Source organism: Kwoniella botswanensis, chromosome 1 (assembly GCF_036426115.1).
Source record: "Kwoniella botswanensis chromosome 1, complete sequence".
In the NCBI taxonomy this organism is placed as follows: Eukaryota; Fungi; Basidiomycota; class Tremellomycetes; order Tremellales; family Cryptococcaceae; genus Kwoniella; species Kwoniella botswanensis.
Window position 1 is genome coordinate 17,523,277 of NC_088599.1, and position 22,280 is coordinate 17,545,556.

Here is a 22,280-nt window from a genome sequence, read left to right on the forward strand (position 1 = left end):
ATGGGAAGCTGCTCGAGAAGAATGAAGAGGCAATCATGCTATAGAGCTCTGTGGCATGTAGCGTATAGCGGCTGTAAGACTGGACCCCGCCGTCCGCTTGACGGTTGATGGTGAAAATTTGATTGATGGACCCTCTTTTAGTGTGAGTTCGGATATTTAGTATACACCTAGCGGGATCAAAATACACTGGCTACCATACGGTGCATGTTGATGCTGTACTCGTAGAGTTACAGTGACAGTGAGAGTGGGGGACATCGTGCATCTATTGTCCTCTTCCATATCATTCTCACCTCCTTTATATTCAACACTCAAACATCCATACCAGCATACATACCTTAAATCTTGATAGAAGATCCGTACATCCACCCATATCACATCGCCAGTCAAAAGTAGTGGCGATAATATCGCTGTCAAGAGCTAAGAGGGACGAGGAGAAGACAAGAGAATCAAGAACAGTACCTAGGTACAAGTAACTTGGACGTACGTCAATTACCAATTTTTCGTTAGTCCCGTACAATCACCCACCATAGAATATACCGACTGCTGCATACCACCTCTGTTTCTTCTGCATAAACAAAAAACCCATCTATAAGATTTGTTCAACTGATTCATTGATCACCTCGTAGTCGGCGCACAGCTTCTTTCAAGTCTGTCAGTTTGTGGTCGGAACCATTCTTAGTCTCTTGTCATCTGGGCTTGATAAGGAAAATCACTGAGCCCAATCATGTCGAGGATACCATCGGGACCACCTTACTCTTATCAGTTACATCCTCAAGGCGGAACAGGGTATTATCCCAACCCTTCACTTGCTGGTAATCCCTTACCTCCAGTAATTCATCAAGGTCTACCACCACCACCTACGTCTTATCCGCCCGATCCAAATTTATACCCTTACGAACGTCATCCTCAAGCTATCAACGGTGGGTGGACCACAGCGGGTCCGATTCCAGGTCCAGGTCCTCCAGGGGGCATACCACTAGAGGCGTACAATGCAGCTGCCGGACCATCTAGACCTGGCACTGCTGGTGGACCCGATCCCCACCAAGCTTATGCACAACCTGCTCGATCATCTCCTAGTCAACCTGTTCCACCTCGTCAACAGCCCAATCCTAACATTCCTTGGTCATCCGTTCAACCTGTTGTTACTCCCACGTCAAACACCAGAGGAGGGGTAAAATTAGAAGATCTAGTATCGACTTCAGATCGACGGGCCGGGCCAGGACCTGCACAGACCAAAGTCAATCAGGCTGGTGGAGGGAATGAAAGCAGCAATAAGAGACCCAATACGTCCGGGAACAACGATGGTTCAGCTGCAGGCGGAGGTGGAGGAGGGGGACAACAAGGACCATCGGAATTTATCAAGAAGTTGTATAAGATGTTAGAAGAGGAAAGTGCGACGTATGGGAAAGGAAAAGCTGCAGGTCAGCCTAGGGGAAAAGATGGGAAAAGAGGTTCAGTAGGCTGGGGTAGAGGTGGAACGAGTTTTGTGGTTTGGGATATGAACGATTTTACTACTAAAGTATTGTGAGTCCCTTTTATCCTATTCCTCAGCAAAATTTTGTGAGCAATAATTGATATATATATTGGATGGGCTGGTAGACCCCAGACATTCAGACATTCCAACTTTTCGAGTTTTGTCAGACAGCTGAACAAATATGGGTTCTCAAAGGTATGTGCACCTTGCTATGACACAGTGCGAGGAAGTCGGAACTGACAAACTTCGAGAATAGATCAAGCATGTCGATGAGGAATCAGGGACCATCAAGGAGAATGTGAGCTATATGTTGAATCATTGGCACGTTACAGAGCTGACTTTCCTGCCAGGTATGGGAATTCCAACATCCTAGTTTCGTAGCTGGTGGAAAGTCCGATCTGGAGAACATCAAGGTGAGTAACCGTCTGCGCGTTTTCCCCTGTTGGTGCTTTTCTAACCAGTATAATCACAGCGAAAAGCGGTAGCTCCACGTAAGACAGCTGGTGAAGGGGATGATACTTCCCCTAGAGCATTCGGTCTTTCAGCCGAAGATTCCAGTAGGATCAATGTAATGGAGAATAGGATAGTGACGCTGGAGGGAAAACTTGAAAGAGCGTTAGAAGAAGTCAGAGAAGCCAGAGCTAGAGAATCGGGAGTAATGGGTGTACTGAAGGAGATTATCCACCATCTGGCAGCTAGTGAAAGAGGTAAATATGTCATTATATACCGTACAACGTTCATAGCTGATCAAATACTCATGACCTTGTTAGAGACCTCCGGATCCCCCATGAGTGAAGGGAATTACTCGCCCCGTATCCTACACCTGTTCAAAGCTTTCGATTCGATACCCCAGCAAGGAGTCAGATCAGCTCCATCGACAGAATATGGTGCACCTGTATCAGCCCTTCCATACCCTGCACAAATGTCGGGTCAGTACAGCATGAGCGCTGCTCCTAGCTTTAACCCACTGTATTCAAATGCAGGGACCACTCAGACGTCGCCTAGAACAGAAGGGACACCCAGCAGGGGTAGTAGGGGAAGTGTCAGCGGACCGGTATCCGCTGGAGGTATGAGGAATGTCTCTGGTGCTCCTAGTCGAATGGGTAGTATCTCAGGTCCCGTAGGCGCGCCTCCTCCCCCCACCCAACAAGCTGTTGCCCCGCCGCCTACAGCTTTACCTCCTCTAGCTTCTAGCGCAACTGTCCAACCCGATTCTATCATGCCGAAAGAGGAAATCATCGAATCAGCAGGTGAAATGCCAACGCTATACAACGGTGAACCACTGGGTATGACGCCCATGTTTGCCGAAACTCCCGCATGGTTAACGGAGGGTACTCAAGCTCCCATGTCTATGTATCATCGAAAATCATCGGACGGATCAACGCTGAGAATGATGTATGATGTATTGAGTGGTGGAGGGGTGAATAACCCCACGGGTAGATTTGCGGAAGAAGGTAATGCTGTTCCTCTAGCTACCGGGGCAAGTAACTCTGCGGTTGCAGGAGAAGTCAGTGGATTAGAATCTATACCTGAACAAGAGTCTACCGAACAAGTTCAAGGTCAAGCTTCAGCGTCTCAAATTGTAGATATGGTGATACCACCTCCTGGAGGATTCGAAAATGCCGATCTAAGTGATATAAAAGGTAAATCAGCTGTGTCAGTATCAGCAGGAGATGGGAATGTCATCTCGGCCTCATCATCAAATTCCAATGGTGGCGTGAATGGACACGGACATTCCAAGACGTTCAAAAAATCATCACCGAAATCTACCCATTCAGGATCAACTATCAAACCTCATTGGGCCACTACCCCAAAAATATTAGTTGTAGAAGATGATTTGGTTTACAGGCAACTATCATCCAAGTTCTTGAGTAAATTCGGATGTGTAACGGAAACGGTCGAAAATGCTCAAGGGGCCGTGGAAAAGATGAATAAGGATAAATACGATTTGGTGTTGATGGATATTTTCTTCGGACCGAATATGGATGGGTGAGCGTCAGATTGCTCTTCATTGTTGGAAAGCAAAGCTCCACAAGATATGCTTTGTCTACAGAAGAAACGATTGCTGATTTTGTTGGGTCCATATAGTCGGAAAGCCACTTCGCTCATCCGTCAATTCGATAATTATACACCTATCATCTCGATGACATCCAATGCACAGCCTCGTAAGTATTGCATAAACTGGACCTATTATTGATATCAAAAACTGATGTTTACTTCTTCGAAAACCAATAGAGGACGTCGATTCGTACATCCGTTCAGGAATGAACGATATCCTTGCTAAACCATTTACGAAGCATGGGTTATTCTTGATCTTGGATAAACATCTGATGCATTTACGACAAGCACAGATATACGAGAAGATCATACCCATCTCAGTGGGTGTCCCACCATTATCGGACCAACATGTCCAAGAAGCCCTGGCGATATCTGCTGCGACCATACAGAATCAGGGCAATGCGGGATTGTTAATGGGTCTAAGTGGGAATGGTGATCTGAATACCAATTCGATGGGTGGGTCTGGGGATATTGCAGCCGATGGAGGAGAGAACGACCATGATGAGGAGGTCATCATGCGGAACCCGCTGGCGGGTAGTGGGTGGAGTGATGAGACTTATCAATTGGTTTTACAGGTGAGTACAATCTACGAATACTATCCGTTGTGACTTAGTGGAGTATGTCTCATGGTGCTGACAAACTTGGTTATGCTTTTGTAGCAATTCCTAGCAACTGGGATGATGCCAGATGCCAACAGTCTTTCCAGCGGATCGATCGGTACAGGTATAATACTCGGTGATCCATCTTCGATCTCGACGGGATTCCTATCTCCTGGAGGGAGTGGAGGGAATAATCGTAAAAGACCAATAGAAGCTTTGAACGATGATGGGAGTGTCATACCTAACGAATGGGATGGTTCCAACCCCAACTCGATTCAACAGGTTGATCCGACTCAGACCGGTTTAGGTCCTGGGATGGGTTTCGTCAATGGAATTACTATCGGTTTCTTACCCAGTAATTCAAGTTTCATACCTTCCAATTCGAATGGGATGACTCAAGAGGATGGGAATGGAGGGAGGGAAAATAAGAGAGCAAGAGGTGTTGTAGGTTAGGATCGAAATTTGGATCAGGTCTTGAAGTGAAAGTGAATTGAATTCACTATTTCATATATATCTTTCTGGGGTTTTTGGTTTGTCAAGTGCCAGTGCAAGTGATTGTGTACGCTGTACTGGATTATTCTCTTGTTATTCTTTTCTCTCTCTTCTGATTCATTTTCTATGATATGTAGGTTTTAGGAAAGGAAAGGATAAAATGACAAAATCAGGTTTACTCGTATTTACTTGTATTGCGAACGATACTTTCACGGCTTTCATATGATGATCATGCATGGTTCTGTCAAATTGGGTGTTGTATATGGAAGTTTATAGCGTGCTGTTAGCTGGCATGCCATTCGACATGCACCGTGCTTCTGGCTGCCCGTTGTCACCTCGGCGATGTTCCAGCGGTCGCTCATGGATCTGCCGGTGGTATGACGCACCACCACGCGTCTCCTTTGTTTAGTGGGATATCCTGAATCAAGGACATGTCGAATAAATGTTGCACCAAATGATTTTCATCGCGGAGTTAGTTACAAAGACAGATCTGCCATTCTGCTTTTGACACATTCATACATTCATATACTACAATCTCACCATCTTGTATCTCACATAGACAAACCACTTACCCAGCATGTCATCTCAGATACCCAAATCTATCGTCAGACCAAGACCATTTAGGATATTCGCCTTGCCTTTGGCCAAAGTACCCAAACCACATTCTTTACCATTATCTCCACCACCTAATCCTATACGTACACCTACTTCCGATCACCCCTCACCTGCTGCCCCTCCAACCAACGAATCATCACATTCACACAATGACTCACCGGGACCTGCAGAGTCTGGATCGGGATCGGGATCGGGATCGGAGTCAGCCAAGACACCTTTGTTGTTATTCCAGACTATCCAACCTGACAAACCACCTTCTCAAGGTCCACCATCACTCACTTCCCGGGCATTGAACAAGGCAAGCGATACGTGGTTGAATTTGGGTAGGAAACCCAAGGACTCATGGACGTTCTGGTTCTACGAGAAGGGAGAGAAATTGATGGATAGGATAGAGTTTGAGGAGTGGTCTTTGAAGGGGATCAAAGAGGGTCAAGGAGTAAAGGTGGATAGGGATGGGAAACTTGTAGGTGAGAGAATAGAGGTGAGTCGGGTTGGCTGGATCGTACAATCAATCTATAGCGGTGGTCGAACAGAGTTGTAGTGAAAGATGATATCTACCATTGGTCTAATTCGATATCAACATCGTGCCATACTATTTCATACCTCTGGTGATCAATCATTTCAGAGCTAATTATCCCCTCGATTCATACGATAGATCCCCCTCTTACGGCCAGAAATAAAAGGTACAACCCTCCCACCACTCTTACCGAAATTACATCGATTCCTACTACATAGAATACCGTATCATCGTAAAATGATGTACAGGTCTTTGATCTTGTGAGTGAAACACATTCGGTTTTCACTGTATTTCAATGTACCCAATCAACCCGCTAATATTGCTTGTTCTCTATCACTTAGTACCCCCGTAACATGGCCATTCGCTATTATTCCCGTCATCCCCAATTTCCCATTCTTCTATGTACTCTGGAGAGCATGGTCGCATTACAAAGCTTGGAGAGGTGCATTATACCTCGAAACGTTATTACAGAACGGTCTGATAGTCGAGAAAGAATCAAAAGAACTGTCAAATGTTTATGCTACCAAGGAAGGTATAGAAGGGAAGAGAGAGAATAGAGCTCCGGATGAAACTTCTTCTCCTGAAGATGAGAGTTTGAAAGGTCTGGCTACGGATACGTTAACTGATATAGTAAGAGAGGACAACACCCAAAACGATGAGAAGAAAGAAGAAATACCTAAACAGGCTAAAGGGCAGACTACCGGATCGATCGACGGGACTACCACACCTGAATCAATGGTATATCAAACGTCATCGACAAAAACAGAAAAAGGAGAAGAAAAATTACCTTCTTCACCTGGACCTATCAAGTCAAAAGCTCATCATCCATCTTTACTTCTCTCTCCTTCGCAGGTACCTTTATTGGCGCAAACTTTCGATCTGAGTCCTCTGGAAGTGATCGATGTGGTTAGAGCGATTGAACAGGCTGATCATAGAGCTAGGAAGGCGGATAAGGACAAGAAGGATAAGAAGGATAAGGAAGATAAGGAGAGGGAGGATGAAGAGAAGAAGAAAGAGGAAAAGGGAGAGAAGGGTACAGAATGGAGAGGTAATTTACATCGATAATCAGCTTCAATGTCTGTAAGTCAAGAAGGAAGATCAGGAATGAGTATATAGTTGGTGTGAAGCGATGGTGAAAGAGGGTGATTGGAGATATCTATAAATGTAGTCGAGAATTGTTAGATGCGTTGGGGATCGCAGTCATGTACACTTTTCATTTAGTCACAAATACAATCAAAATACGGGTCAAGATAGATGTACGATAGAAAATGCATAAAAACATGATCATCGTTGATTCTGCATGTCATGTTCATATTATAATTCCTGCATATTCATGATCTTCTTTATCTCGGTAACTATAGAATCGAATTCTTTCGATACAGCATACGGCCCGATGATTGATGATTATAAGAGACACTTCCACATGATACTACTTCTGTTCCTTCTTCCTCACTTTGATATCGTTATATATAATATATATATATATATATTGATGTCCTCTCACTTCTGCCCTTCTCCTATCTGTCTGAATATCTCACTTCTCAAATCCTGTAAATCCCTTCTACTCCTCTCTAACCTCTCTTCCCTCCCTTTCAATTCCCCTCCCATCTCATTCAATCTAATTTCATTCTCTTGCCTATTCCTCTCCACGACGTCAGCAGCGACATTCAACTCGTATATACTATTCTTGATCTTATCGTGAAAAGCCATATCCGTAAATATGTTATCGAAAAAGACATCCGACATTATATTCCCCATTGCTACCCTAACTTGGGGTAAATCCCTCACCGATTGTGATAGGTTTTTAGCCTGTTGAGTTAAAAGTTGGACTGTTGACCATTGACGATCCGCCGATGAAAGTTCATTTCTTTCCATCATATCTGACATTGTACCTCCTCCCCACATATCCCATGTTGAATATCCCTCCGCACCACGCATATGATCTAAACAGGCTCTCATAGCTCTACTAGCCTGCTCCAACAAGTTCTTAACTTGTAGTTCTGCTTCGAGAGATTGTCGAAGAGAGTGATATGCCGACAAAGCATTGTTGGATCGTTGTTCTAGATCATCTTCCTGTGGATATCTAGGTGTCGATCCTGAAAAGATCGAATCGTACAATTGATCCAGCTCCCTCTGTGCATTTTGATGTTTATCAACCGACTGTTTGAGTTGGTCTTCGGTAGATTTAGCTTGTTCGATAAGTTGGATGAGCTGTTTACGTGAATCTTGAGCAAGTTGAGTAGAACGTAAATTATCGAAATAATCCTTTTCCTCTTTCTCGGCTTTCTTCTCAAATTTCTCTTTCCTACCTGTTGACTTGTATGCGAATCTCTTGAAGACCGAGTCACGGTATGAGATATGTTCCTTCTTCTCTTTTTCCCTTACTCTGTCTAATTCCTTGAGTTTGGCGTCGATGGAAGATAGTTGAGAAGTAAGGTCAGATAGGTAGAGTTGTTGTTGTTTGAGATCTGGGATGGAATGGTCGGTGGACGAGAGGATGGAGAGAAGTTGCGAATTGAGTGAGAGGGACGATTGGATGTGTTCCTCGACTGACATTGTGTATGGTGTAAGGTGTAGGAGAGTATGGTACGGTATGATTGTATAAGAGGTATCGATGATGTCAAATGGGTTTCTGGATTTGAGGAAGAGAATCATGGAGGTACAAGCTTATTAGAGTATTTATACGAGTACATTTCTTGTCGCACCGCTTTTTAGGTCGAGGAGATGCCGGAATGAATATCTTGGCACATGTCACCGTAAGAGTCCGCTGACGGCGCTGGATGGATATTGGGTCCTGGTCTTAACGTAAAGCTTAAGACATGGGCATGGTTCGCGCTCATTGCCGTAGATGATGTGGACTCGACTGAAATGAAGCAGTATGTGATTGTGGAGAACATGGAAAAAAGTACTGCTCCGGTTATCTACCTGACTTATCTCGTATCTCGGAGGATTTGCCAATCCAGTACCCAATGCGATGTCAATCGTGAAGTACCAGGAATCGAGGATGCATTTTTTTACGTACTCTATACACTAGCCCCCTAAGTGCGAGGCATATGGGAAGCATTCTGACCCATCGGAGTATCAATATATGTGTGATACGTTCAAGGTATGTATGCTTGCTCGCTCTCTTCACTGCCTCGTCCCATCACTTTCAGCTGAGGTTCTTCAATCCCACCTAACGGTTTTCTCGTGATGTCATCAGGAGCTTGGCGGTGATCGCCGCTTGCTTGTCCTCATGAAATCGAAAAGTTGAAAATTGGATGAAGTGCCAAGTAACGAGTATGAATCTGGTAGCTGTGTATGTTTTTTGTATGTTCTCAATTTATCGAGTGCATCTGATCTCAATACATTCTATAGATCCAGGAGACAACAGCCCATACCAACTACAACCATGCCCAAAACTAAGCCTCCAGCAACATCATCAAAATTGACATCGACAATTACGTCGAAATCAAGGAAGAGCAACAATCAATCAAAATCAAAATTATATTCAAACTTCCTACCTATCCCTCTACTCCTGCCTTCACCTTCATCGAGCAAACCAACCACGCACTATATATACGTTCGACCACACACTTCGAAGTCCTCTACTTCCGATGGGAAAGCGGACTTACCAGAAGATAGAACACTGTTCGTCACTAATTTACCTGTAGATGCGGGATTGCAAGATCTGAGGGGTATATTCGGTAAATGGGGGGTAGTGGAGGATATCAAGATGGGCGGGTCGCATGGAGGAGATAATGTCTTGGAGAAAGCGGTAAAGGGATTAGATGTAGACTCGGAGTCGGATTCCGATGAAGAAGGAGACGAAGATGATGATGATGCTGAGCCCAAAGAAGGAAGAAAAGAACAGGATGAGGAAGAAGGGGAGAACACAAAACCCCAACTACAATTTCAAGGTGATATACCAATCAAACTCACCAAGAACCAAAGACGTCAACAGCGTCGAAATGCCAGAAACGCTTTACCCCCCAGTGTACCTGAGATAATCAATCTACCAAATTTGAACCCTCGTCAATCTCCTTTAGGAATATCGGGAAGTCATTCGTGTCATATCATTTACCTAGATCCGATATCAATCACTCGTCTAATGTCCTCCACCCCATCTTCGATAAATCTCACAAAATACCCTTCAGAACCTGCTGGATTGGAATACTACACATCGTTGTATAACACTTGTCGACCTGATTTAAGTGCCGTAAAAGAATATGCAGATTCCTCGATGGACCGATTCGATCATCTACATGGATTATTACTTTCCTCAAGGGCTAAAGCTCAGGGCGCAGGAGCGTTGGTGGATGAGGATGGTTTCACGGTTGTGGTCAGATCAGGCAGGTATGGAAGAGCAGGTGCGAGAGGTGATGAGTTTGGAACTGGAAAGGGCGGAGTCGGTGTAGCATCGACGAACTTCCAGAAGAAGTTGAAGAAGAAGAAGGAAGGAAGTGGGGCAGGAGAATTGAAGGACTTTTACAAGTTCCAGAGGAACGAGAGGAAACGACAAGGTGAGTTTGAGAATGAAATATAATCCAATCTAAAATACGACTTGATTTTTTGCTTCTTGTACCATATCAAGTTGTGAGGTTGCGGTTGCTAATTTATCTATCTTCCATTTCGTAGAACTCGCCGAATTGCGTTCCAAGTTTGAATCGGATAAACAGAAAGTCGAAGAACTCAAGAAGAATAGACGATTCAAACCTTACTAGGATTGGTTCAAGAGGTGTTGATTAAGTTGTTCAATACCATTCACTTTATACTTACATCCGTATACATTAGTTAGGTATATATGTACGTGTACGCAAAGCATGGGCCATATTCATCTCATACCTTAAACATTCACACCTTGGTATGTTACAGTAGAGAAAATTCGATCGGAAAATGTTTGGTTGTTGCCCCACCGTCAGAATCTGAATCTACTAGTTGAGAAAATAAGCACTTCTGCCAAGTACAAGGTAGACTCATTTCATTTCACATTTATGACCATGAAGAGAAGCAGAACAAATAGATCTGACAAGCTAGAAATCTGTATCATCTCCACAATGCAACCGAATTTGAAGCAGAGATAAATGCATAGTAGTGTATTTTTTATAGTTTATATATCCCCTTGCGCAAAATCTATCCCGATGGCCAATCCCTTAGTAGATCATAGAAGACATATCGGCTCTGATTCTATTATAATCGAAGAGACCTTCAGTTCTACCAAGAGCGGCAATGGCGATATCTTTATCATAGAGGTATTTCCTGGCTACACGTTGGATCTCCTCGGGTGTGACGGCATCGACGTATCGCTCGATCTCCTTGGGGGTGTATCTCTTACCGGTGGTGATGAGTTGACGACCGATCTGAATTCATCGGAAAGACAACAATGTCAGCTCGTGCTTTGACAAATAACGAATTACCATTTCATCTTTGCTTTTTTTGCGTTATTTGATGGATCTGGAACTGTGTAGGAAGCTCCCACTCACATCCTCAGCAATGGCAGTGGTACCGTCCAAACCCAATAACAAGGAAGCCTTGAGCTGTTGTTTGGCTCTCTCGACTTCGGCGATAGTTGGGGATATGGACATTCGGGTCCATTCTTTAAGGGTGAAGTGGACGAGATCGTCAATGTTCATGAGGCTGTAAACAAAGTCAGTTTTGATGCTCCAGTGATATTCAATGTATCGACGACACTCACTTTTCAGAAACCAAGTAGATACCCCAAAGACCAGTATCAGAGTACGAAGTGGAGAAGGACATGTAAGAGTTTGCCAAGTTGTTTGAAGAGATGATATGAGATAATTTAGATGATAATAATGGTGAGGCACCTAATGATCTATCCCAATTACCAAAGATGGATTGCATGACCAACATTGGCCAGTAATCTGGTGATTTCCATGAAACACCCTCAACGGCGATGGCAACATTCAAAGTGTCCAATGTATCATCTCTGATCCTAACTTCTGAACCGAGGAAGTCGGTGGGGGAATGAGCTTGTCCACCTAATGGAACGGGGTTGGAGGATACAGGTAAGTTGGCGAAATGTTTCTCGGCGAGTTTGACCAAAGCTTCATGTTCGATTGATCCGGCTCCGACTAAAGCGATTCGGTCGGAGGTGTAGTTCTTGGAAATGTAGTTTTGTAAATCGGATTTGGAGATAGAGTTGATGTGCTCTTTAGGACCGAGGATGGTGTTTCCGAGGGGGTAGCCTGGGTAGGGGGAAGCGTGAGTCAGTGTGTTAGTCTTACATCCATATTCGGAGCATATTCTCTCTGTCACTCCTGGATCTATTCTCAGCAATCGACGAGGTTACACGCTCATCCCTCCTAAATCGAAGGTAACCCCATTTACGACTTCATCCTCCCTCCCATTGGCTCATTCCCTTACAATGTTGTCTCCCTCTCCGTCACACACCCCATATGAGGAATATTCACTCACCTTGGTAAGCAACAGCATGCAGATGATCAAAGACGACTTCTTCCAATTGCTTTTCAACTTCCTCTTGTTCTCTCAGAATGACATCTCTCTCCCTCTCAATGGCACTTTCCTCCAATTTCGAGTTCTGCAAGATATCAGACAAGATGTCTACGGCTTGAGGGACGTCCTTGTCGAAAGCCTTGGCGTAGTAGACGGTTTGTTCCCTTGAGGTGTAGGCGTTGAGGTGGGCACCCATGTTCTCGACTTCGAGTTCGAGTTGGGTTTGAGATCTGGATTTGGTACCCTTGAAAGCGAGGTGCTAAAGCAGGTTCGTATTTGATTTAGTAAAAGTACTTCTACAAATTCGGTCACTCCACTACTACTTTCATCCCTCTCAACCAGACTTTCTCTGCGATCGGTACCCCTATTATATCTCCTCCCTTTAACTTTATATATCATCCAAAGATATGTAACTAGATATACTCTTGGTATATATAGTATTCCCCCATCCCACCCCAAGCTACCGTTATATGAACACCGCCCCCATCCCACCCCGAACTGCCATTGACTTACCTCCAAGAAATGCGCCGTTCCACTAGCACCGTCCGCATCAGCCCTCGATCCAGCATCGATCCATAACCCCACTGTCGAAGTTTGCGATCCTGGGATCGTCTCCGTCGATACCGACAGTCCATTCGATAATACCGATGTCTTGGTTTCTGGATCTTGGGAAGGGAGAGTTACTGGATGAACGGCAGCGAGCGATCTTGAGAATGTCTATAAATCACCAATGAAATAAAAGATCAATACCCATATCATGAATTTCATTACTTTGTGTATAAATACGTAGACGAGGCCATGTGTCCGGTGAAAATGCGATACTTACAGGTTTGAGTACCCTTGGGGCGGGTGGTCGAGCGATAGCCCGTGAGATGAGTCGAGATGCTACCATTTTGATGGAGATGAGGGGTAAGGAATAGGTAAGGATGGGTTGGTGAGATATAGGATGATGTATGAATATCTCGAAGCTTCACAGACAAAGTGCCATCCATCACATCGTCCAAAGATGAAAGCGATCAACCAGTCAGCTTGAGCAGAATACGGCGCAACTCGGAAGTAACCAGCAGTCAGGCTATAACTCCGATGTGTGGCACTTGGAGCCTGTAGGACATGACACGCGACGAGATGTACCTGCACGTCACCGCTCTCAACTCTCTGTGGATGAAAGTGAGAACATACGAGTGATCAATATACCAAAGTGTAGAGCAGCAACACTCAGACTAGCACAGTGAAGTCACATAATCGCACTCGGAGACACAGCCCTCACCTTCAGTAAAACAATCACGATCACGATGTCACACCTATTCCAACAGCAGCCCAACTCCTACTCCCCCTACGCCCCTCCCTCATCATCCGAACCACTGGCATTCTTCGGTGGTCAACCCAGCGGACCATCCGGATCACCTTATTATCCCGGTTCGAGATCTTCTCTCGAAGGTAGTATGGGGCCTTCAGGTCCCGGCGTAGGCGCGGGCAGTTCGGCATTCGGAGCAACGGGGAACATGAATATGGCGAATGGTAGGATGATGCTTGGTGAAGGAAAATGGTGGGAGGCTTTTGGGACTGGGGGTTTTGAAGGTGAACCTAGTTTGATGGAGGGTGAGTAATCTGATTTGAGGTGTTGCATAACATATCTTGTTGAATGTAGTCCCCACTCTGTTCTCTTCCTCTATCATCATGGGGTGATGGATTTGGATCTCATTTCATACTTGATGTCATATGAGAGCCATGTATACCTCATTAGAATATAGCTAACTATCTTATCTATTGATTTTCATGTATTCGTAGAACTCGGTATAAACCCTTCGCACATCTTACAGAAATCCCTCACCGTCCTCAACCCATTAGCGAGGGTCAACGAGAATATAATGGACGATGCCGACTTGGCAGGTCCATTCGTTTTCTGTTTCGCATTTGCTTTCTTTCTCTTACTGGTGAGTGTCTACTCAATCTCGTTGTCATTACACTTCTCTGTTCTCCTTGTAATTCTCGTTCTCGTTCTTGAATAAGAGCGAATTGATATCATCCCTGATTTTCAATTTCGACTTCGCCCTGTTGTTTTGTCTTGTCTTGCATAATCATCAACTTCTACCACAATTGAGCATCTCCATCCTTGTAAATTCTCAATTGATCTTCTTATACCGTACTATCTCATTCCTATGAACTTCGATTATGCTAACTTTTTGTGCCATAGTCTGGTAAACCCCAATTCTCATACATCTACGGTGTAGGTCTCCTAGGAACCACAGCAATCTACCTCCTCCTCAACCTAATGTCCGAAACGGGCATTGACGCCTACCGCACAGCCTCAGTATTGGGTTACTGTCTCCTTCCGATGGTGGGATTAGGTGGGATAGGTATGGGTATTGGTATAGATTCAGCTATAGGTTATATATTAAGTTCGATCAGTATCGCCTGGTGTACCTTTTCAGCATCCAGCATTTTCGTCGTTGTTTTGAGGATGAACCATCAGAGGTTGCTAGTGGCTTATCCTGTGGGGTTGTTGTATGGCTGTTTCGCGCTGTTGAGTATTTTTAATGTTAAGAAGTAGAATGAGAGTAGAATGATATGATGAACCGAGATGAATATAATTAATGTGCAAAGTATCGTGAGGTTAGTTGCAAGATACACCCTTCACATAGGCTAAGTCATCTGTACCAGGGTGTCTCATAGATATAATCAGTGGATCCATCACGAGTCGAGGAACGGAGGGACAAAGCAAATAATGCATGAATATCATTCCCATTTGAATCATAAAAAAGGAAGAGCGACCAAATACTCTATAATCCATATGCATCCTGTCATCACCGTGACCTAGCATTTCACCCACCAAAATACTGAGCCTCAATCAGTTTGACACCGATCCGATCAAAACAACCCAGCCCATTCATCTTTCTTTGCTCCCTTTCCACTCAATCCAGTACTTTCAATCTCAGCCAACTTGTCCGCCGAGGGGATGTTGACTTGTGGTTTAGGGGGAGGTAAGAGCGAAGCGTAGGGAGAGATGATAGAATCGAAATCGTAATCTGATGAGGGAGGGAGGGATGCTGAGCATGAAAATGACATTAGCACGAGGTCGCGAGGGATAAGGTGAAAGAGGAAAGGTGATATAGATTTTTGTTTTGTGACTCACAATGATCGATGACTGGTTTAGCAGGTTCGGTAGCTTTTGATAATCCAGCCAAAATCAATCTACGTAAAGCTGGTCCATCGAGGGGTTCTTCCTTCTTAGCTGGAGCAGCTCCATCCTTAGGTGAAGTCGCTTTGTTCTATGAATAGCAACGAATGAAAAGTCAGCATTACCAAATATGTCACATCCTGAGACTGCGCCAAGATGATCCGTAACACCTCCAGAGGCAAGAGTCCTTCCCCAATTCTTTATTCCACTAGCTACCCGGATCAAGCTCGACTCCACTCACCTCGCTTGCTCTCTTCCCACTTGGGCCCATCACATCCAAATTCAATTTCTCCGCCGACCCATAAGCATTCTTCACTTTGCCCAAAGCTAGTAACACATCTCCCTTGGTTAACATTCCATGTCGACCTGTTCCTTTGAGTTTGGATATTTGTTCGGATGTCAGAGGGGATTCTTGTAATCTATGAAATGGCCAACCGTCAGTCATGTGTCATGCAGGCAATAAGTTAGATCCAGGTAAGGGGGATTTGACAGGATGTTTGGGTTTTTGAATCCAAAGTCTTGGATAATGTGCAGTGTGAAATGGTAGATTGGAACTTACAATCTCGCTACACTCGGGAAGATAGGTTGAGAATGTTTGATTTCCTTATGACCATGTCCGGTCTCATGCTGCTCCGAACCAGATGAAGAAGGTTGTTCCTTCTTACTTTCTACCTGAGGTTCTTCCTTCTTTGGTTCTTCTTTTGGTGCTGATGTTTCACTACTCGAAGCTGATGCTGAAGTTTCACCTTGACCTTGACCTTGACCTGGTGGAGATAAATCGTTTGGTATAGTGATAGCACTCAGATCATCACCTTCCTCAGCCAAGATAGCTATGATTTGTCCGACTGGTATCTTGGATGAACCATCCTGGGCCTACGACACAATTCACCAGGATCAGCTCGATAAATACAGATACAATAAGAGTCTATTGGTTCTGGAATTTTATATATTCACTCACAATGATCTTTCCCATCACTCCATCATCTTGAGATTCAACATCTATTGTGGCCTTATCGGTTTCCTGATGTTATAGCTCAACTTCAGTCCTGATTCCCTTTCGGATTTACTGCTTGTCAGAGGAACGAGAGCACTCACAACTTCCAACAAAACATCACCAGCACTGAAACTCTCTCCTTCCTTCTTCTTCCAGCTTGCAATTCCACCTTCCGTCATGGTAGGTGACATCGCAGGCATCCTCATTGAAGTAGTGGCATATCGTACATTTCGAAGGGCTATAAAATGAACATTGTAAGCTATAACCAACGGATGGAGATTAGTGGAAGATCTTACAAGTTAATGATACCCTTGTGGAGCGTATCAGGCCAGTGAGCTGAGCTGATCCTCTCATTTTTGACGTATCTTGTCTAAGCAATGGAGAGAGCCAAGTCAGGTATTCTATGTAATGTTGTTGTCTGTAATGATCAAGTTGAGTTGGGGACGGGTCCAGCGGATGAAAGAGACGGATGACTTTTTTGATCCCGTTGGACTGAAACCACGTGGTTGAGCTCGGACCGGCTCATGGGCAATCTGTATGTTATGCACGGTTTCTGCATATTGCGCTTCATGAATAACTTGGATGTAGGAACATTGCGAAACGGATACCTAGCAGAGGTACCCCCTGCGGCGTTATGGAGAGTCCTATGGAAGATGGTTTGATCCACTTGGCTCATCGGCGACACATAAACTCCACACAGGCCTTCTCACGAATGGGTTGTATTGATGGTCTGCTGATCATGACCATGCACGTCGTCATCCTCTGGACCTCGATGACACAACAAGAAGATGCCTTCTGATGCAAGTCAAGGTCGGATCAACTCGGCGTGTATAACGTATACCGAAGAAACGAGAATGAGAGAAGACGATGGAAGATCCTTTGATCTATTGATGAAAGGACGGACCATAGACACTGCACACCATAGAAGACATACAAAGGATGGTGATGGGTGAAGTCACTTTGCGAGGTAAATGACCTTCTGACCAACACAAACGCACTCATATAAAGCGACTCAATATTCCATTCTACCTTCTTCTTTTTCTCTTTCTCTCTTTTTCCTTTTTCCTTCTCTACTGACCCTCAACTCATTATATCCAATTCCAATTCATAGTAACACCGGAGGACATCAATTAGTGAACCAGTTACAAGATGAGCAAGTAAGTTCAATACACTTCGTCAAATCACCTTCACAGACACTAAATACATCATTCGTATCTCGTCAGCTCACCTACTTCATCATCATCCGCGCTGAAAGACATAGTTGCAACTCCACCTATCAACATCAGACGAACCCTTTCAAGCAATACAAATGCTCAACCAACTTCTCCCGGTGGTACATCTCTTTCACCCACTTCATCAAGTCTTGGCAATTCGTTCAAATACAATCACAGCGAAATCGATAAACAACCTTGGAAACCTGATGATCAATCACACAAAACTAGGATCTTCTCAGCTATAGGAGGGCATATGGAATCTTCTGCGAAGGGTGAAATCTTATTGTAAGTATGCAATTACAATTCTCTCTCAAAATATCGAAGCTGATGTGATACACATGTGTATGATTGGTATGAATAGAGGAATATATGACGATCTTCAATTGTCCAACAAAGACACCCAAGTGACGGTAGGAGATGTGATCCGTCAAGGTAAAGACAAGACCAAGAATTATCAATTACCTTCTGGTCCTACTCCCGAAGGATATCGATATTTCACCGAATAATGGTAGAGTACTCGTTGGAAAAGAAAACCAACTTTCACACATCAAAAATAGTTCGATAAGGTCGATCCCGATCTCGTCCGCTTGTACTTGTATGTATATCTAGTCATATCCAGTCACATAATTTGTTGTATATATATATATATAACCCGATTCAAATTTATACGAGTTATGCATTTCAGTATCATGTCTGTCATCTGTTGTTTACCGGATATTACCATGTCAGTTTGACTTTTGATATGACGCGACCGTGAGCTAAGATAACCGCTCGTCCATTAATTCGGTAAGTTATAGTGCACGTTCAATGATTTCGACAAACTCCAACAGGCTATAGGAAGCCAGAACCATGACTCAGTGATACCATAGAACCCGCGGACACGACACCAATGTGCATACGAAGACGAAAAGTAATAGACAATGTTCACTCCTCTTTCAAAAGGCTCTGAGAGAGCTCAAGATAGATTATGGGGTAGGTGTCCTTCTCTTGATCCTCTCCTCTTTCATCTATATCTTATGCTGATAGAGTACGGAGGTAGATAAAACGAATTCACCTCATAAACAGAAAATCAGACCTTCCTTACCTCTCCCTTCTACGGCAGATCCATCATCCTCATCATCATCTTCCACTCAGAATAGACCTTTAGTCAATAATATCGACAGAAAGGGTAAAGCGAAAGGGAAGAGCAAATCGTTGGGGGAAGATCTGAAAGCTGTTACTTCACATTTGAGTTTGGGTAAACCAGGTCAGAGGTATAAGAGGAAACTTCGCCGATTGAGTGGGATCGATCCCTCACAAATACAAGGCCAAAGGCAGGAGGGGGGTAATGGAAGATGGACTAAATGGTTCTTTCGGGTGAGTACATCTCCCGTCTTCCATCAAGGCTTGAATGGATGAATTGGTTGGATTGTGAATTCAAAGAAATAATTGAATATCCTACCATGTTGAATTGTTAAAGTGAGAAAAGAAAGTGCTGAATGTTTCTGATGTCTGGTACGACACGTTAGCCAAGTAGGAATACCGTTAATACATGGTTGGACTCATGGTGGAAGAGACATTTCGTCCTGGTCATCTTACCTTGTGTGGTGGTGAGTCTGTTATTGATACTCTAGACTTTCAATCCTCATTCCAACTTCATCCTACAAGTATCAAACAGTGGTTGACTTTACGAATTGCTTGGTCCCCTGACACAGGTCTGGATATGGGTTTCACTTCCATTCCCAGTTTCTGACCCGTACAAAGACGATCCATTTCCCGAAATTCCATCTTGGCCTAAAAAACCGAAAGACGATCCATCTTCGCCTACACCTGGCGATGGAGATGGAGATGAAGGGAAGGAGAGGGATTTACCGCTAGATGTGAATTTCTATTTCTTCTTGATTTGGTAAGTCGACTTTCCACTATGTCCTTATAGGTGTATAAGCTGAATAACGATCACGTTCGTCTTCTCAGGTATTTTGGGTAAGCATAGATACACCACTTGATACAAGATTAAATGATGGCCTGACTCAACAAACCATATAGGATGTACTTGGCTGTAGCTCTATTCTTTATTACCAATTTATTCTCACTTTATCGTCTTAGTGAGTCTCAGCTAACCAAAAGCCAAGACATCCACATACTGACGTAAACCTGTTGTTCTGTCCTTCTCTCTGGCTGTACACGCAGACTGGTGGCCATCTAAACTAGGAGGTAAACTGTCGTATGCCCTAACATGGTCATCCACCTTGTTATTGGGTTTAGCAGCCCATCATCTCGATTTGTTCGGGTTGAGGAAAAGGTGGGAGAGTAATAAGGATCCTGTGGATGGTGGAGTTGATTGGGAGAGGAAGAGTGAGTGATATGGTATCCTTCACTTTCACCATCCATATCACTGAGCAGAAAATAGGAATAAAATCCTACGGAGATAGTGCTACTGACTATACATCGATGTTGGCCGAGCTAATATAATCGGTTTGAATTACACTCAAATAGCCTTCTGGGTGACTCTATCATTCATAGCTATGTTGATGCCGGCAATAGCATGTTTTTCGAAATTGAAGAGGGATAAAAGACATACCTATAGACAGCCATTATCGACCGTTACGCAGATGTGTGTTAACTTTGATAACAGAGTCCAATGTCATAGCTGACTTCTCGCCGATAGCTTCCTAGGTGGCCATTTATCAAGACGATTTCCGGCATCTTGGTTAAGGTTCTTATGGTTCATGACTTGTTTGGCTATCGCTTGTTTCTCCCTTATTGCAGGACAAGGTGAGTTCAATCACGAATATATTGATCTTGGAAAACGCTGACAATATAAATGTGTTCTTGTAGCATATGCAAGTTTGTATTTGACCACTTTACCTCACACTTCCTTGGATGCTGGTACCTGGGTATATTCATGGGTGATCAGTGAGTGTGCAACACATCAGATCAACATATACACTTCCCTCATAATGAAATTTGAGCTGATGGTGAATGACCTTTAGCTGTCCAGCTACTAGCGCAAATATCATTCTTCATCTTATCCTCGAAAGTCCGAAGTCGAGCTTTACTTTTCTTGTACAAATTGTTCTTCCAATTGGTATATCATGTATTTTATCGTAATCTGGTGAGTTCAGGCAGTAGTCATCTCAAGACTCTCATAATCACTCGTAGTATCATTCCATTTTCAGTCCAATCAGTATATACGTGGTACAACTCAAGGGTTTCTCTAGGCTGACAGTCAATTCATACCTTAGTTCGCCCGATTACGCTCACCCACTCAATACGCTACTGTCCAACTTCTCTCGTCTATCTCAGTCATCATCATCTTCCCTCTACAGATGTCACATACATACCATCGATTGTTACAGTTATTGGTGGGATATCCTACACCATGGGAGGAACATGTCGAAAATGTTGCGACTAGCTTTTATTGTAGAGGTTTAGCTCAGAATGTAACGATGGTTGGGTTTTTAGGTATGTCCAGTCATCCAACCTTCTGGCCTGTTTGGCTGTTTGGATGGATGTTTATGTTAATCTGATTTTGAATGCATAGGCTGGTTATCGATCTTGCATTTTGGACCTAATCAGCGTGAGTCTATCTCACATCTCAACAACTATCTTTACCGTACCAGGACATAATAATCTAGGTACAAGAGCTGATGCAACCAAGAATAGACATATACCCTTTCTTCAGATTCGACCCCACTCCCGAAGATCCCTATACCTTCCCACTGACTTTCATAGCTTCTTCGATCATATGGGTGAGTAAATTCGTATACAAGGGGGTCGTACCTGAGCTGACATGTTATGTGCACGCTATCAGGGTTCCGAATTGATAAGCTCCTTCATAGCTAGGTTACTCATGTCTATAGCATTTGGAGTGAACGTCTCTCAGATAGGATTGGATGAGATGAGAGAATATCCTGAATTGGGTGAGTCAGACTATCTATGCTACCAAGTCTCTGAGTCGAGGGACGACTAGAACTGATCTTGTATCCTCAATTACACTATAGTACCTGCATGTGGTATGTTCATCTACTTTACCTTCGCACACAGTACTGAGATCGAAAGTATAGCTGATACATTAATTGATGTGTCCATAGGCTGGGCTTCGGTTCACGTATCCATGAATATCCTCTTATTCCTCATCAAACTGAACTTTCGATGATACGACCAGTCCCAAATTCCAACGCTCCATTTTTTTTTGTGATTTATCAGCATCTTCTTGCTTGCTCTAGCGAGCTCTTTCCTTCTACATGACTGCGAATAAGATTGTACTTCGTACAGTATTTTCACTTCAAAATTAATAGATTTTGGTTTATGATCAACAATCAGTTTAGACGGATGATAATGACCTAATGAACACAGTTTAGTGATGTCGTATGATGCGACTGGTGATACTGGTGCTATCACTTTCGCAAAACCCAATGTTATTGCATATCTTATCAACAAACCAGAAAACCAGATCACACGTTATATATACGATATATTGTCGAATAAGTCTTATTTCGAATCAATGATTATGATATAATACGATTAGTTGACAAGACTAGATATAACTTATTGTATGTATACGTGATGTGAATATTTACGTTCAATGTCCAAATAGCAGAAGCAGAAGTAAAGGGGAAAAAAGAATATCTTAGATATTCTCAGCAGAAAACGGGAACCCGATATATTGTTAAATACAGTAAGAAATATGTGGTAGAAGAAGCA

General features: G+C 43.6%; 9 protein-coding genes across 9 annotated transcripts; 6 read left to right on the plus strand and 3 right to left on the minus strand.

Moving 5' to 3' along the window:
* Positions 1-724: 724 nt before the first annotated feature.
* On the plus strand, positions 725-4,584 carry L199_006632 (uncharacterized protein; the record flags this gene model as incomplete). The annotated part of the gene is made up of 9 exons (XM_064892330.1): positions 725-1,524; positions 1,600-1,669; positions 1,731-1,772; positions 1,825-1,887; positions 1,947-2,181; positions 2,245-3,463; positions 3,563-3,639; positions 3,710-4,107; positions 4,192-4,584. 9 exons carry the CDS (start codon positions 725-727, stop codon positions 4,582-4,584), a joined length of 3,297 nt encoding a protein of 1,098 aa, XP_064748402.1.
* A 616-nt stretch (positions 4,585-5,200) lies between these two features.
* On the plus strand, positions 5,201-6,820 carry L199_006633 (uncharacterized protein; the record flags this gene model as incomplete). The annotated part of the gene is made up of 3 exons (XM_064892331.1): positions 5,201-5,719; positions 5,894-6,015; positions 6,097-6,820. The coding sequence occupies 3 exons, from the start codon at positions 5,201-5,203 to the stop codon at positions 6,818-6,820; spliced, it is 1,365 nt and encodes a 454-aa protein (XP_064748403.1).
* Positions 6,821-7,255: 435 nt separating this feature from the next.
* On the minus strand, positions 7,256-8,311 carry L199_006634 (uncharacterized protein; the record flags this gene model as incomplete). Its single annotated transcript, XM_064892332.1, has 1 exon — positions 7,256-8,311. The coding sequence occupies one exon, from the start codon at positions 8,309-8,311 to the stop codon at positions 7,256-7,258; it is 1,056 nt and encodes a 351-aa protein (XP_064748404.1).
* An 835-nt stretch (positions 8,312-9,146) lies between these two features.
* On the plus strand, positions 9,147-10,458 carry L199_006635 (uncharacterized protein; the record flags this gene model as incomplete). Its single annotated transcript, XM_064892333.1, has 2 exons — positions 9,147-10,257; positions 10,373-10,458. 2 exons carry the CDS (start codon positions 9,147-9,149, stop codon positions 10,456-10,458), a joined length of 1,197 nt encoding a protein of 398 aa, XP_064748405.1.
* Positions 10,459-10,887: 429 nt separating this feature from the next.
* On the minus strand, positions 10,888-13,100 carry L199_006636 (mitochondrial-processing peptidase subunit beta; the record flags this gene model as incomplete). The annotated part of the gene is made up of 6 exons (XM_064892334.1): positions 10,888-11,094; positions 11,218-11,371; positions 11,430-11,940; positions 12,170-12,467; positions 12,722-12,925; positions 13,035-13,100. 6 exons carry the CDS (start codon positions 13,098-13,100, stop codon positions 10,888-10,890), a joined length of 1,440 nt encoding a protein of 479 aa, XP_064748406.1.
* Positions 13,101-13,500: 400 nt separating this feature from the next.
* L199_006637 (uncharacterized protein) lies at positions 13,501-14,759 on the plus strand (the record flags this gene model as incomplete). Its single annotated transcript, XM_064892335.1, has 3 exons — positions 13,501-13,807; positions 13,997-14,142; positions 14,403-14,759. The coding sequence occupies 3 exons, from the start codon at positions 13,501-13,503 to the stop codon at positions 14,757-14,759; spliced, it is 810 nt and encodes a 269-aa protein (XP_064748407.1).
* Positions 14,760-15,076: 317 nt separating this feature from the next.
* L199_006638 (uncharacterized protein) lies at positions 15,077-16,734 on the minus strand (the record flags this gene model as incomplete). Its single annotated transcript, XM_064892336.1, has 7 exons — positions 15,077-15,255; positions 15,342-15,477; positions 15,628-15,805; positions 15,946-16,259; positions 16,345-16,407; positions 16,482-16,618; positions 16,677-16,734. 7 exons carry the CDS (start codon positions 16,732-16,734, stop codon positions 15,077-15,079), a joined length of 1,065 nt encoding a protein of 354 aa, XP_064748408.1.
* Positions 16,735-17,529: 795 nt separating this feature from the next.
* L199_006639 (uncharacterized protein) lies at positions 17,530-18,100 on the plus strand (the record flags this gene model as incomplete). Its single annotated transcript, XM_064892337.1, has 3 exons — positions 17,530-17,537; positions 17,604-17,879; positions 17,956-18,100. 3 exons carry the CDS (start codon positions 17,530-17,532, stop codon positions 18,098-18,100), a joined length of 429 nt encoding a protein of 142 aa, XP_064748409.1.
* Positions 18,101-18,514: 414 nt separating this feature from the next.
* On the plus strand, positions 18,515-21,732 carry L199_006640 (uncharacterized protein; the record flags this gene model as incomplete). Its single annotated transcript, XM_064892338.1, has 16 exons — positions 18,515-18,566; positions 18,634-18,950; positions 19,103-19,183; positions 19,289-19,479; positions 19,548-19,556; positions 19,620-19,678; positions 19,764-19,928; positions 20,070-20,187; positions 20,242-20,348; positions 20,412-20,489; positions 20,567-20,688; positions 20,819-21,038; positions 21,118-21,153; positions 21,240-21,325; positions 21,388-21,496; positions 21,668-21,732. The coding sequence occupies 16 exons, from the start codon at positions 18,515-18,517 to the stop codon at positions 21,730-21,732; spliced, it is 1,815 nt and encodes a 604-aa protein (XP_064748410.1).
* Positions 21,733-22,280: the final 548 nt, after the last annotated feature.